This window comes from Natator depressus, chromosome 15 (assembly GCF_965152275.1).
Source record: "Natator depressus isolate rNatDep1 chromosome 15, rNatDep2.hap1, whole genome shotgun sequence".
Taxonomy (NCBI): domain Eukaryota; kingdom Metazoa; phylum Chordata; order Testudines; family Cheloniidae; genus Natator; species Natator depressus.
In genome coordinates, this window is record NC_134248.1 from 24,472,657 (window position 1) to 24,489,153 (window position 16,497).

General features: G+C 42.6%; 1 protein-coding gene across 1 annotated transcript in view; it reads right to left on the bottom strand.

Annotated features, from left to right (window-relative positions):
- DNAH10 (dynein axonemal heavy chain 10) overlaps positions 1-16,497 on the bottom strand; it is a 101,045-nt gene that overhangs the window by 24,124 nt on the left and 60,424 nt on the right. The window contains exons 48-58 of the mRNA XM_074973276.1: positions 16,107-16,279; positions 14,459-14,552; positions 10,870-11,037; positions 9,349-9,537; positions 8,494-8,665; positions 6,697-6,900; positions 5,940-6,020; positions 3,727-3,924; positions 2,740-2,901; positions 1,873-2,047; positions 7-188 (exon numbers count right to left, since the gene is read on the bottom strand). Of these exons, the coding sequence (XP_074829377.1) occupies positions 7-188; positions 1,873-2,047; positions 2,740-2,901; positions 3,727-3,924; positions 5,940-6,020; positions 6,697-6,900; positions 8,494-8,665; positions 9,349-9,537; positions 10,870-11,037; positions 14,459-14,552; positions 16,107-16,279 (1,798 nt within the window). The remainder of the gene's footprint in view (positions 1-6; positions 189-1,872; positions 2,048-2,739; positions 2,902-3,726; positions 3,925-5,939; positions 6,021-6,696; positions 6,901-8,493; positions 8,666-9,348; positions 9,538-10,869; positions 11,038-14,458; positions 14,553-16,106; positions 16,280-16,497) is intronic.

Genomic DNA, 16,497 nt, shown 5'->3' on the forward strand with positions numbered 1-16,497 from the left:
ATTTACCTCGGACGGATTTAACTTGGGTCTGAGTAATTCCATCAAAATCTATCTCCATTAGGGATCGCAGGAAATTTGGGTCAGACATCATTCCTTTGGCCATCTTCCAGTTTAATTCTTTGTATCCTCTCATTATGAGGATACATTCACAAACAGTCTGCACCTGTTTAGGGGGCTTAGCAAAGGACCTAGAAAATAAACATGGGGAAAGGGGAGAAATAAAGTGCATGATGCTATAAATACATAACTCTTGTTGGAAGAGTTTTTTTCCAACCGGTGGTGTTTAGTGCAAGGGGTGATATAATATAGCAATTCCCCAAGATACCTCCTCATCCAAGTGAGAAATACAATCCAATCCAAACAAGGAAAGATTTATAAACAGAGGGCTAAAAACTAAATATTACATTCATACAACAACTTCCTCAAGGTTTCTAAAGGAGTTCAATCATCAGAGAAATAAAACCCTTAACCATGTTTTTACTGGAGCTTAAAGCTGCATCAGCCTGCAGTAACAGTGACAGAACACTGGCAGCAGCTGTGCTGAGCTGGTTTTGGAAATAATCCTCAGGACTCCTGGCTAAACTAGTGTAATCTACTAGGGGAACAAAGGAGATTTTAGGATGGAAAGGTGAGAAGAAACTCATCAAAGTCTGATACTCTGATCTTTCCTTTGAATTACAGTTGCAGTTGTATCCCATCGTACAATATTTTCTTCTGGGTACTCATCTATCTCCTGTTTAAAGGTCTTTATCATACTAGGTGTATTAAATGTAAGTATGCTTTCCTATTCAACATTATTTAACAACTGTGAGGGATGACAGGCCTTGAACTCGGACCCACAGGCAGCATCAGACCACAACCACCACCCAGCAGATCACCTAAACAACCAGAGAAAGGGAACCAGTGAGTGCTAGCACACAGAGGGCCCCACCCCTGAAGCTCCCAATTGGGGGAAACATCCAGCACCCTTTATTGGCTGAGGCGCTCTATATAAACCAGCTCTATATAAACACAACACAAGAAGTTGTCTGAGCAACCCCTGGCTGGCTGCTACTATGGGACCCCTCCTGCCTGCCTGACTCCTGAGCCCTGCATTCCTGCCTGCTCCAGGCGAAAATGGAGAAAAGCAATGGTGTGTAACGACAGCCAGATGCTCCATTGGTGTAAATCGGCATAGCTCCACTGAGTGGCAGAGGAAGGTCAAGTTGCCCATTGCAAGGGGAACAGGGAGGGAGAGTGTCTAGAGGCCTAGTGGGAGGAGGACGATTAAGAAGTGTGGTGGGGGCTGGAAGAGTCTGAAGGGAGAAGGAATGGCAGAATTTTGAGGGGAGCTGAAGTTTGGGTATAGCTTTAAAGCCACCTTTACAGAAGCTATTATTAAAACACAAAAAGAAGAAGGTATATAAAAAGAGAAATACACATTCATACCATTAAACATCTTTGAAACTCAAGTGCTGTGTATCCCACATCTAGTGCAGAATAAAATCACCACCCCAGAGTGAAAGGGCTAGGATAGCTACTGCTTGAATGACCCCCACATAGACTTCAGCAGTACTCAGGGTGGCAGAAATGTATTACAGAATAATTAGAAAGACATCAAATATTGGATTGCTTTCCTGGAAGGAAGGACAGGCCTGCGGTTGACACACAGGACTTGGAGATCCCCAAGCTCTGCCTCAGACTCCCGATGAGACCTTGACCTCTCTAGCCTCAATCCCCGCATCTGTCTAACAGGGATGATCATGCATCCTTACCTCACAGCAGTGTGTGAGGCTGAGGGTGCTAGTGCTTGTCAGGTACTTAGACTACAGCAAAGGCACCATGGAATTGAATTTCTAAGAGTTTATGCTCTTACAAATCAGAATTAATCACCTAATCTCTGTGACATCAGACTTGTCCAGCTTCTGCAGCTCCAGTTTAGCAGCTTCTAAAATAGGCATGGCCTCAGCCAGGGCCGTCTCAGCATCCTTCTTTTCAACAGCAATGACTTTATTCTGTTCTTCTATCTCCACTGCTTTTTCTTCTGCCAATTTTTTCTTCTCCTCAGCTAAAAAGTGCAAAAGGCAGAATATAATAAATGGCTTACTAAGATTTGTATCTAGCTAACAAACAGTAAAAGTGCACATGGCCTAAAATCAGAAACTACCACTATCTCTAGATCACTATTAACTCATTTGGTGCTAGGTCACTGCTATTCACAGTACTCTTCCCATCACAGATAAGTTCTGGAATGCTAGGAACAACAGAACACCATCTCCTTTTCTACTCTCTTCTTCCTGTTTGTGTCTCCTCTTTCAGAGAGGAAACAGCTCACAAATCCCCTTCTGATCCCCGGTGCATTCACTCCCATTGCCTTCCCACATGCTGCCATGCCTTTGCCTCACAAAACTCCCCTTGCTGCTAGCGTCTTCTCTCACAATTTGCTCCTCAACAGTTTGGGATGGGATGTGAAGAAGAACACTGTATCTACTTGAAACTGCAATGGATGTTACTATGGGCAGATTGCAATTGCACAGTTGGAATTTGGTCAGGAAACAAAGGTCAAGAGTCGTACTCTTGTGCGAAGTACTATATGACCATTAATGACACCATGGTGGGCCCTTCGGTCAGTACTGACAGAACAAGAGTACCACTTACTGAATCATCAACCCTGCGTTCTTTAAGAATCTCCCAGCCTAATACTGACCTGGCCCAACCCAGCTTAGCTTGTGGGATATGACAGGAGTTTTAAATACTTGCCTATCGCTGTGTTGGTTGCTATCTCTTGTAACAAGGCCTCACAGGCAGCTGATTTTTCAGCCAGTACAATCTTCTGCTCTGCAAGTTTCTCATTTAGTTCATCCAGCTGAACAGCAGCTTCCTTCAGTTTAGCTAATCCTCCTTCCAGACGTTTGCATTGTGCTTAGTGAAAAAGAGGGAGAAATATTAGTGATTCATGAGCTATCATACAGTGACAGGTTTCAGAGTAACAGCCGTGTTAGTCTGTATTCGTAAAAAGAAAAAAGAAAAGGAGTACTTGTGGCACCTTAGAGACTAACCAGTTTATTTGAGCATGAGTGACAGACACCATTATTTAAAATGTGTCCTGTTCTGAAGTCAAAGAAATCAGTCCTTTTCTTAAAACTGCAGCAGGCCTCCCTTGCCGTTTCTGCAGGGTCACAAGTTGTTATGGAGCTCCCAAGAGCCCAGGCTCCTTGGTCAGTCCTGTTGTTGAGAGTGTAAAATGGTAAGGAGTCCAGCAAGAGAGTTTTCCCCCTTTCAATCCCAGTGCTACAGCATCAGCTCAGGAGTCGCAGAACTTGGCTGAACCACGTCCCCTCTCCTCCTGTGGCACATTTTCTGTGCTTCTGCAGAAGACCAGCTCTGACTATACATCAATCACATTTCAATGCACTAGGCACATTTCAGTATCCATCAGAATACAGCTAACCATGCCAAGAGGAAAAAGCACATGTCACACAGGCATCTCTATAAAACCCTGAGCTGAGTCTGAGACACCAAGTTCAAATCCATATCCAGACTCTCCCAAAGCTCAGGGATGTTTGGATAGGAGGTTCAGGCTCGGGTCCAGATAAAGAAGAAGTGTCACTCAGGGAATAGCCCATTATTCAGGTAACATTCATTTGGGTTGTATTTATTTTATTGCTTTTCAACAGACTTGCTGAGTGAAATGAGTCTGTTTAAAACATTTCAATTACATACAGTCTTAAAAAGAGAAAACCTTACCTAAAATGAACTGATTTTTCTCTTCCAGCAATTTTGAGTAAGTATTAATGAAATCAAGATAATTCTTTGGCGTAACATAGTTGCTGCGTCTCAGCTTTTGTAGGAATTTTTTACTGAAATTCCCTACAGATTCGTGCACCATGACAATGTGCTCAATCACAAACTCTACGTGCTCTGCAGGGATCAATGGATTTTCTCCTGAAAAGAGGATATGAAAAATAAAACATCTCAAAGCCATTTAAAAGGATGCTAAATTTCATTTATCCCCATTTTACAGATAGGGAAACTAAGGCACAGAGAAATTAAATGACTTGCCCCAGGACAAAGAAAAGTCAGTGGCAGAGTTAAGAATAGAACCCAGGAGTCCTAACAGCAGGTCTCCTGCTCAGAGCACTAAACCATGCTGCCTCTAGGCTTGGGAGTTCTCTCTTAACTTTACCAGTATATGTAAAAAAATGTTCTTTCCCTGCACACCCCCACACCCCCTGAAGAAGGCCGCAAATTTGAGTTTTGTGGGGTCTGGGATATAAGCACCCACTGTCAGATTGAGCTCAGGTATTTGCATTATAGTACAATGTACTACTTTCCAGCCATCAATTCTTTTCTAGCCTAACTCAACTCACCATCTAAACAACAAAGGACAAGAAGTTGTAGATGTGAGAGTGTAAGATTAGAGCAGATAGTCCACTGCAGTTCAAGTGTACCAACACAACCAGATCTGCAGAGGTTTAAAAACCAGGGTCTGTGCAAGTTTAAGAATCAAACACTTCCTGTGGACCCCCTATGGGAAGCTGGAATGATTTGAGAGCTGTGTTTAGATACAGCTTTGATGTCTACCTTCTTAGCAGAAAGGAGGGAGTGAGAGTAATACTGTTTCATAACTAAAGCTCCCAAGTCCCTTTCCATTCTCCTTGCAGCCAGCTCCCTGTAATCCCTTGTGCATCTATTACTTTTTACTGCCTCTGACTGGGATTTTCAGAAGGGCTTAAGTGCCTCCAGAAAGCAAGTCCGGGATCCGTGCTTCTCAAAATCCCATCCTCAATCTCTAAACCACGTTCATTTAAGAACCCCGAAAGGGATCTGTCTAGAAGTGAAAACCTGCTCTTTGGCACTGAACCTTGTGCAGAGGACTGCAAACATCCTGCCAATGTTTGTGAGGATGCTTTATTTCACTTACCTGGCCAGAAGATGATCTAACTTCTTGGAAATGCAGAACCGTCAGCTTTGTTGTTTCAATTTGAATTTTAGAAAACTTAAAAAAATATTTGGGGAAGAGACATATTAAAAGACCTATAGTCTGAGAAGGGAGGATTTCACACCTGTCAGGATTTATATAGTCTGAGCAACTGTAAGCAGCTAAGGCTCAGCTCAGACACCTGTGCTTTTATGAGTCAACAGTGTGCCCTTGTTGCCAAGAAGGCTAACAGCATTTTGGGCTGTATAAGTAGGAGCACTGCCAGCAGATCAAGGAACATGATCATTCCCCTCTATTCGGCATTGGTGAGGCCTCATCTGGAGTACTGTGTCCAGTTTTGGGCCCCACACTACAAGAAGGATGTGGAAAAATTGGAAAGAGTCCAGCGGAGGGCAACAAAAATGATTAGGGGGCTGGAGCACATAATTTATGAGGAGAGGCTGAGGGAACTGGGATTATTTAGTCTTTAGAAGAGAAGAATGAGGGGTGATTTGATAGCTGCTTTCAACTACCTGAAAGGGGGTTCCAAAGAGGATGGGTCTAGACTGTTCTCAGTGGTAGCAGGTGACAGATCAAGGAGTAATGGTCTCAAGTTGCAGTGGGGGAGGTTTAGGTTGGATATTAGGAAAAACTTTTTCATTAGGAGGGTGGTAAAGCACTGGAATGGGTTACCTAGCGAGATGGTGGAATCTCCTTCCTTATAGGTTTTTAAGGTCAGGCTTGACAAAGCCCTGGCTGGGATGATTTAGTTGGGGATTGGTCCTGCTTTGAGCAGGGGGTTGGACTAGATGACCTCCTGAGGTCCCTTCCAACCCTGATATTCTATGATTCTATGATATCTCAGTAACCATTTTTGAATGTTTTTTAGTCATTACACCGTTAGTTTAGACCCAAGAAGCATCCTTAATGTAAGAGCAAATAAAGAGCCTTACAATATCTTAAAGTAAGGAGTGTGTTTCTTGATACCACTGAATACACCATGAATTTGAAGGTTAAAAACGCCTGACATTTTACTTACCTAAAAAGCACTTGGCAACTGCGTACAAGGCTTGTGGGGGCCAGGGCAAGAACCAGTCAATACCAGTATTGTTAACAAGACCTTTAAACAAATGAATATTGTCAACAAAACAATCCATCTTCAGTAGTAACCCCTGATCCTGAAAACATGCTTATGCTTAACTTTACTCATGTGTGTGTGTGCTGGATCAAAACCTTAATTAGTACAGTTGTCTGGTACTTTCAGCAAAGGTGCTTACACATAAGCCAATCCCTCTATTTCAATATCAAATAATGAACAAAGTGCCCAGTGTCCCTCTTCTAACTCAGTGCATTGTTCTTTAGTACGGGATGCAATAAAACTTCTCTTATTTTCACAGCCACTCACAAGCCCACTTTTCTCTGTAAATACCAAACCACCGGATGGAAACAATTGGAGAGTTACTCTAACACAGAGACTAAATGCTGCAAAATAGGCAGGCCATTTACTGTACATTCCTGGCTCAAAGAAGTTAATTAACTGATTGTTAACTGTCTGACCCAAATATAAACTGACCTTGTAAATGTCAATCAATAATCTCCACTTATGTGTGGTAAGTAACTGTGCAAGTTCTTAATAATGAAACACACTATGCTGTATGTTTGCCTTGATGCAGTTTAACTGCCTGTGTGTTTGATATCTGCACACACCCACTGGAGTACATAAAAGACAACTGCAGACCTGCATCCCATAGGTACACAGGGGCTAAACACTAAAGTGTTAGATTTAATATACAGACCTGGGAAATTTCTGCAACGCGTTCTCAGGGTATCACCAACTGGTGACATCCCAAGTACAATGTGAAGGTTGTTTGCACTCTTATTTACAAAATACTGCCAGACACTTTCTTTAGCAGGTCCCATTCCAGCTTTAATAGCTTCATCTCCAATCTGACTGAGTATGGAGTCTTTTTCATCCTCTGGAAAAAGTGCTGGTACAATTCCTACCATATAAAGACAGAGGAGTCACAGAAAGTCATCAGTATGGCAAAGAGGCAGCAGGGCGTAGGGAATGAGCATGAGCCCAGAAGTCAGGAAATTCCTGACTTCTAAAATTGGCTCAGCAAAAGTTACTCTTAATAGCTCTGGACAAATCACTTAATTAACCTCTCTGTGTTTCAGTGTCCCTATCTAGGAAATGGGGGCAATATTTATGGTACCTTCATATCTTACAAGGGTGTTGTGAGGAATAATTACTTCATTTTTGTTTAGGTTTCAAACATATAAAACATCATAGCTCAAAAGATTGTCTCTTTCACCAACAGAAGTTGGGTCGAGCTTACACAGAGCTCTCTGTGTACCCTGAAAGCTTGTCTCTTTCACCAGCAGAAGTCGGTTCAATATTACCTCCCACACCTTGTCTCTCTGATATCCTGGGACCAACAGGGCTACAACAACACTGCAAACAACATATAGGTGCTAAGTAATTTATCGGTGCTTATAATAATGTAAAATAAAATATATTTAAAAATTATTTTGATCACATGCATATGAAAAATTAAAACGCATGCTTCATCAGATTTGTACATAAAACGTAACTAGTGAATATAATAATCAATCCACATTTTAACTGTCACAAACAAATAGCTACTCTATGTATTTAACAACTGATACAGACAGACATCATGACAGGGTTGGACAGACAAATAGACAGACACAGAGATACACACAAGGGAGACAAGGAAAGAGAACACAACAAAGAGAGTAAGTGTGATCTGTGTAATAGAGATTCTGAAACTGTGGGTTGTGGAGCACTGGTGGGTCACAAAGCTCTTGGTGGTGGTCTGTGGAGGTTACCTATGCAAGCTCTTGCTGTAGTTTCCATGGGGATTCATAGATATTAAGGTCAGAAGGGACCATTATGATCATCTAGTCTGACCTCCTGCGCAATGCAGGCCACAGAGTCTCACCCACCCACTCCTGCGATAAACCTCTCACCTATGTCTGAGCTATTGAAGTCCTCAAATTATGGTTTAAAGACTTCAAGGAGAAGAGAATTCTCCAGAAAGTGACCCGTGCCCCATGCTACAGAGGAAGGCGAAAAACCTCCAGGGCCTCTTCCAATCTGCCATGGAGGAAAATTCCTTCCCGACCCCAAATATGGCGACTGGATGTTATTCAATTGCCAATGAGAGAGGACGTGTCCCTCTGGATCATGAATGGGATCAAAGATTTACATGAGACAATCTTGATTAAGATATAGTCCACATTAAGGAATAGTTTGAGAATTCTGGGTCAAGCACCATGGCCAGGGCAAAATAACCATTCTAGCCCACTAAACCTACCCAGACATATGCATATGACCATGTGGGGATGCAGAAAAGCTATAACCAAAGCCAAGGTTATTTCAGGTAATATTTAAAGAAACAGTGTTTTTGCCCTCAGACTGAAGCATGAACTCCAGCATCAGAGGACACAGTACGAATAGGAAACATTAATATTTAAAAGCTACATTTGTCTGGTGGCTCGAGCAAAGGTGCATTTTTGGCTGTGCATTGCAAGTATTTATGGATTAGCAACCAATGTTCCTGCATCACCTGAAGTTAACATATTGTTGATGAGCTCCAGGAAACCTTCTTCTGCCACATGGGCATCTGTAAACAGGAAAATCATCGACCTGTTCTCAATACCAAGCTTTACATACAGTGTTTTTAAGTCTTCCCGGAAATTATTTTCTCCATATCCTCGACTCAGAACAATTTCAAACACCTAATAATGTAACATAAAAATACACTTGAAAGACACAGAATATTGTAGAGATGGGCTAACAACATGATTTTGAATCTGGAACGCAACTTCCCCAGGGTTCTGGTTTGGTCCCATAACTAGTAAACATATAATGTGAAAGTAAAATGGTGACAAAATATTTACTGCTCTGTATTCTCTTTAAACTATTCCATCCCCACAATCCTCCAGACTCAGAACCTCAAAATGATTTTGGATTTCTCCCTCTTCTTTGTTTCCCCACTATCTTATTTAGATGTTTGTACATCACTGGGCACGATGAGGCCTCACTGGTGCCTCCGAGAACTACTGCACTACAGATAAATAACAACAGTAGTAGTTAAAGGCTACTGATTTTTCACTTAGATCTCCAAAACCCAGCCTGTATTCTCTGTTCCCACCCACAAACACCCAGGTTCAAGACCTCATAATCTTCCATGCCAAATGACTGTAACCTCCTATCTCCAGCCTCCAAATGCTCACCTCACCCATTTCAATCTCTCCAGAGAGCAGCCATTACCCTGATTTTGACTTCTCTCATTTTCCATCATTGTCTGCATCAGGCTTAATTTCTGTGATGTCCCCTTCAAGGCTCTACTCAATTTAGGGACCACCCACCATTTATCTGTCCTCACCACCCTTTAGTGAAAATGTGCAATCCCACAGACCTCACATCCAGCTGTATATGCAGCCAGTCTTGCAAGGGACTGTTTTCCTGAGCCTCCCACTCCTACAAGCAGGGCATGGCCACGATCCATCCGTATGATGCGATGCACACGGGTTAAATGCTCCAAGGCATCATCAAAAAGCACCAGATTCATTTTTGTATTAACTTCATTGTACTCTTCAAGAATCTCCTTTAAAGACAATTTGTTAGACAGTTAACAACAGAAATGGGAAATGCTGAAAAGGTTAATAAACAAACGTAATGTAATAACAATTTATTTAGAAGCGTTATTACACAAAAGGACATTGAGAAAAAACAGATTATCAGAAAGAATTTAGCATTTAGGATTTCTTCAGCTCATGGAATAGATAGATGTTCACTGATTTCTATTATTTCATACCCAAACCTACTGCTAATGGAAACTATATGTGCATAACAAGGGGCTAATAGACTCCTTAATGGTTCCAAACAAGTTTACTTCACACAAAGAACAAACAAAAGCCTGAACTGGAATATTATGAAAAATGGGCACTATTTATTTACTTTGGAAATGTTTCAATCTCATGGATAAATCTGTTTAAAATCTAATCCAAAACTGAGTTAAAATGAGTTACCGACACCTGTCCTTGAACCCCCCTAACCATTTTTCTTGCTTTACAATCAGTATTTTCCTGTTTGTAAAATGTTTTTCACACAAACAGCAAGGGAAAGTACAACTCAATGAGGAAAGAGTGAAAATGACTATATGCAAAGCACTGTCACATGCACAAAGTAAACAAACTGATAAAATAAGGGGAAATGCTTTTCTCTCTCTAATCCTTTTCCGTTTGAGTGCTCTCAGCTGTTATTAGTCACAAAAGGGGGAAAAATTCAGACTGAAATATGACTTTTCTGTTGACAGCATCCCTTATAAAAAAAACCCCAAACTCATGTTTATAAAACTTGAATTACTTACTTCGAGCCCAGAATGTCTCCAACTTAGGTTTTAGTTAAATGTCAGAAACATAAAGATTAAATGAAGTGAATGCTATTTTTTTGTAGCTTTTAGTCTGGAAACTTGTCGAAGTCTGAATGTACCGCAGGTGGCATGAAATCATAGAAATGTAGACCTGGGAGGAGCTTGGAGAGGTCAGCTAATCCATCCATCTATGTTAACAGCCACACCCACCTGAAGGGCAAACTGTTGTCAACTATGGGTATGGCTACACTGTAAATACAAACCCAAGCTGGCCTGTGCCAGCTGACTGAGGCTCACAGGGCTTGGGCTAAGGGGCGGTTTAACTGCCGTGTAGATGTTTGGACTTGGACTGGAGCCCCAGCTCTGGGACCTCCCACCTCGCAGGGTTCTAGAGCCCAGGCTCCAAACCTGAGCCCGAATGCCTATATTGCAATTAAACAGCCCTGCAAGCCCGAGCCCCGCTAGTACGAATCAGTTGGCACAGGCCAGTCTGGGTTTTTATAGATATACCCTATTAGTTTATACAGACAAACTCATACACAGATGCTGGTTAAAGCACTATACCTGAAAGAGAGCTTTTGCTGCATCATAGTCCTGGATGTCTTCATAAACACGAGGTTCCCCTTCATTCAGTGCCATTCTGAAGTCTCCAAAAAGAATAGGGTCTCTCATGACCTGCTCTAAATCATCTTTGTAATACTCTTGAATCAAGCCTTGTATATGCCCTTGTACCTTGAAGTATATAAGAGCAAATAGGTAAAATGATGCAAGGAGTTCTGAATTCAGGAACACTAGAAGGGCCTGATCCTGCAAACTCTTACTCATGAGCTATTTGATTGATTTCAATGAGGCTACTGGCACAAATACAACAGCTGCAGGATCGGACTCTACTAGCATTGTGTGTTTATCCTCTAAAACCCTGCAATATATACAAGCAGCCCAGGCACTACTGATGCCAGTGAGCTGCACAGGTTTAACAGAGAGCAGAATATGCCCATTATAAAAAACACGATCATTATTCTAGTAAAATGACATACCACCCTTCACTCTTATAGTTAGTTCTGATGTCTTGCCACCCGTGTCGCCCACACTTCATTCACTCTTGTAATACATAATGTAGACACATACTGTATACAGCACACACATATGCACATAAATATAAATGCATTCATACACTCATACATACATTATATAGTATTGGATGCAAACATATCAAAGCGTAAGGAGATTTAGCACATCAAAATGTTTTTTGTTATTCAAATATTTTATGGTACTACACAAGAAATTGTGAGCTCCCCATCCTGCAGCCCTTGCAGAGACAAAATTTCCATTCGGCCAGTGTATAGCTGCCTAAATTCATAGTTTTTAATACTGATTGTCATCAGTTTATCTCAGGGCCTGATGCTAACCCTTAATCGGGTAAAACTCACATGATTGGGACTGGTAAGCTTCAGGACTCAATACTGCAGAGCTATATTGAGATGATGGTAACCATGCCAATGAAGCATAGAGTCACAGAGTTTAAGGCCAGAAGGTCACCTAGGATGACCTCTTGTAGATGCATGAGTAGTTCACGGAGTCAGCAGAAGCCTAACACGCATGCAGCACCTCATTCAGCTTTCCAGTGCTATATTTTATATATCTGATGCCTGTAATGCCCAGAAGTTTGTGATATCACAGTAAAATCACAGCTTAAATGACCTTTTGTCCATTTGTGGGTTTGTTTACTTATTCTGTTGTAGTCAGTTACTAACCTTTTTCATGGTTTTTACATCAGTGGGCTATGGGTATGTCTACACTGTGAAATTAGGTCGATTTTATAGAAGTCAATTTTTAGAAACCGATTTTATACAGTCGATTGCGTATGTCCACACTAAGCGCATTAAGTCGGCGGAGTGCGTCCTCACTACTGTGGCTAGCATTGACTTACAGAGCAGAGCACTCTGGGTACCTATCCCACAGTTCCCGCAGTCTCTGCTGCCCATTGGAATTCTGGGTTAAGCTCCCAATGCCTGATGGGGCAAAAACATTGTTGCGCGTGGTTTTGGGTACATGTCGTCAGGCCCCCCTCCCTCCATCCTTCCCTCCATGAAAGCAACGGCAGACAATCGTTTCGCGCCCTTTTTCCTGGGTTACCCGTGCAGACGCCATACCACGGCAAGCATGGAGCCTGCTCAGCTCACCATCACCGTTCGCCTCCTGGGTGCTGCTGGCAGACGCGGTACTGCATTGCTACACAGCAGCAGCTCCTTGCCTTCGCGGCACACGGTGCAGTAGGACTGATAGCCGTCGTACGTCTCCTGGGTGCTCCTGGCAGACCTCAGTGAGGTCTATCAGGGCGCCTGGACAGACATGGCTATTCTCCTCTTAGAGCACCGAATGGGAGCCAGAGACTCCAGGTCATTCTCTTCTTTAAGTTTCATCTCATGGAGATTCAGTCCTGCCTGGAATATCATGCGAGCTGGAGGCTTCTGCCTCAGGCTGCTCTCCCAGCCGGCAGCACTGTGCGGTCGCACCTACCCCAGCCTACCCCTTGCTCCCATGGCTCATGAAGCCTGGACAGTAGTAAGGAGCAGTTCAACTATAGGCTGAGCAAGTGCAGAATGGTGGTAGAATGTGCTTTTGGACGTTTAAAAGCTCGCTGCTGCTGTTTGCTGACTAGGTCAGATCTCAGCGCAACCAACATTCCCATTGTTATTGCTGCTTGCTGTGTGCTCCATAATATCTGTGAGAGTAAGGGGGAGACATTTATGGTGTGGTGGGAGGTTGAGGCAAATCGCCTGGAGTCCGATTTTGAGTAGCCGGACACCGGGGCGATTAGAAGAGCACAGCAAGGCGCGCTGCGCATCAGAGAGGCTTTGAAAACCAGTTTCATGACTGGCCAGGCTTCGGTGTGACAGTTGTGTGTGTTTCTCCTTCATGCAAACCTGCCCTCTTTGTTGATTTTAATTCCCTGTAAGCCAACCACCCTCCTCCCTTTGAAATAAAGTAACTGTTGTTTTGAAACCATGCATTCTTTCTTTATTAATTAAAAAAAAATGAGATAACGGACAAGGTAGCCCGGGTGGGGTGGGGGAGGAGGGAAGGACAAGGTCACATTGCTTATTGTAGCCACAATAAAAATCAAACTGTTTGAATGACAGCCTTCTGTTGCTTGGGCCATCCCCTGGAGTGGAGTGGCAGGGTGCCCAGAGCCTCCCCCTCCATGTTCTTGGGCATCTGGGTGAGGAGGCTATGGAACATGGGGAGGAGGGGAGGCGGTTATACAGTGGATGCAGCGGGGGTCTGTGCTCTTGTTGGCTTTCTTGCAGCTCCAACAGACACTTCATCACGTCCGTTTGCTCCCCCAACAGACGCTTCATCATTTCTGTTTGCTCCCCCATTCGCCTCAGCATCGCGTCCTGCCTCCACTCTTCACACTCACTTAATTCTTTCCTGGCCTCTGCCACTGAATGCCTCCATGCATTAAGCTGTGCCCTATCAGTGTGGGAGGACTGCATGAGCTTGGAAAACATGTCATCGCGAGTGCGTTTTTTTCGCCTTCTAATCTGCGATAACCCCAGAGACAGAGATGATAGGGGAAGCGTAGAAACATTCTACACTCTACAATTCTGGGGGGACTGCATGATCACCTGTGCTGCTGAGTTCGCCATGCTGACCAAACAGGAAATGAAATTCAAAAGTTCCTGGGGCTTTTCCTGTGTACCTGGCTAGCGCATCGGAGTTCAAAGTGTTGTCCAGAGCGGTCACAATGTAGCACTCTGGGACAGCTCCTGGAGGCCAATACCGTCGATTTGCATCCGCACTACCCCAAATTCAACCCAGCAAGGTCGATTTTAGCGCTACTTCCTTCGTCGGGGAGGAGTACAGAAGGCGATTTTAAGAGCCCTTTAGGTCGACGGAACAGGGTTGGTTGTGTGGACGCAGTCATTTATAAATCGACCTAACACGGCTAAATTCAACCTAACCCCGTAGTGCAGAACAGGCCTATGTTTAAATCAATTACACTGGTGTAAAACTGGAGTGACGCAGTGGTGAATCAGGGCCACAGTTTGATTTTAAGACTATAGTAGAACAGTTGTTAAGTTTACTGTTTTGAACTAATTCCCATATTAATATAAAGGATTACTAGTAAATGGAAGAAGTTACTCACCAGTGTCTTGTCTACTTCATTGATCAATCTATCATGGAAAACTCTCAGGCACTCATTTCTCCAGACTCGCACCATCTGTGTGACTGTTTGGAACCTATATCAAAGTTAAAGTATCAGACTTTACCAAATCAGTGGACACAACAAATAAGGTGGTTAATAGCGCTGTTATCAAATCAGGATTTGTTTCCTTTTTCACTGGAAAGAGTAACTTTATCTGCAGAGATCATATTTTACAGTTTTTGTCATCAGGAACAATATCACAATTCAGTATTTTCTAAACTCCTTTCCTCCCCTAAGTGATGTATCTACAATGAAAGGCAAAACAGAGACAACTGCATCTATGCATAGGTTCCTTTTTTACCTACCTGGATAAAAAAAGAAATCTACATAGCTATTCACATAGCCCAATCACTGATTAATTTTATCTTCAATTTAATTTGATTAAAACCTCAGTAATCAAACACTTTTACCCTTCATTCTCAGCAATGCTGTTCAGGCAAAAGTACTGGTTAATTTGGCTATAAAAAGTTCCCATTTAGGTCCCCAATTCAGCAAAACATTTAATCATATGCTTCAATTTGTCCTAGTCAACAAAGCACTTAAGCACATGCATGTGCTTAAACCCCACTGACTGAAGTACAGGCCTAAAGTTTTGTGCTTAAGTACTTTGCTGAACTGTGTTGGACTGCTGAATCGGGGCCTTAATAATTAAAGAAAAGGCCACAACACTTAATGGGACAGAAGAAAAACGAGTAAATGATATTAAAAGATGCTTTACAGATATTTGTTACTGACTTCATTAGCACTGACATGCACTATGCAACCTGGAGGTCAGGTGAATAACAAGATAAACCATTAATTTACTCAAAACAATAGGAAGCAACTTGACTGAAATAAGAAAAAGGCATTGCAAACAAAATTAAGATCAAAGCTGTGGCATAGCAGAAGCCGGGTAGCTGAAAGTAAGTATAGACACAGCATCCCTAACCTATGCCATTACAGATAGGCAAAGGCATATTGACATGGGTTGACTTAAATGTCAGTCTTAAACAGATGATAACTGAACAGCTGAGAATTATGCTAGAGCGAAGAACTCTCACCTGGGGTAAAGCTGGCAGAACAGACGCCTGCACCAAGTGCCCCCCTGACCCTGGCATGGAGTGTGTGTCAGGAAAAGGAGGTGGTGTATCAGAGCACAGTGATCCTCAGCTGGTATACGGTTCTTTAGGGACTATATGCTGCTGGAAGTAAGAGAAGCTCTAGACCTCTCTAACTCACACCACAGCTTAGAATGGTCCAGATACCCCCTTACTATCAAGAAGCTGTATCTGACTCCCTGATGTCCAATTCTCCTGAGCAAAGCACAGCTCAGCTGCAGGAGAAAAGCTACCCCTTATTATCTCCTATTTATGTGACTGCTACATATGGGTTTCAGAGTAGCAGCCGTGTTAGTCTGTATTCGCAAAAAGAAAAGGAGTACTTGTGGCACCTTAGAGACTAAATTTGTTAGTCTCTAAGGTACCACAAGTACTCCTTTTCTTTTTACATATGGGTGTTTTCCAGATAGCAAAACTGCCTCGCACTGGGCCAGATCATAAATGAGTGTAGTTCCACTGAAGTCAATATTTCTAAATATTTTTTCACTTACCGCTCTGGGGTTGTAAGGACAAGTCCATTGTAGACCCTGGAGAGATCACGCAGATTAAAAATATAATGGAATTTGGAAGGAGTTGGTGGTAGATCCCGGACAATTGCTTTATAAAGTTCCAAAGTACAGAACGTCATCTTGTCAGCGATCGCTGCTATTGAGTCACTAAAAATCTGCAAACATGAGAAAGGCAAGAGTTCTTCACGAGACTGATTGGGGAGAAATGCGTTTCATCAAACATACTTCATTTTCCTACTCTTCTACCCCTACTTGACAGATTTAAAATAAGTCAGTGCAAGATAAAATGTTCTTCAGAAATTCAGTGTATAATGTAACGTGTGCATCTGATATTTAGTCTGGCTATTTTATTATTTAGATTGCAAACTCTTTG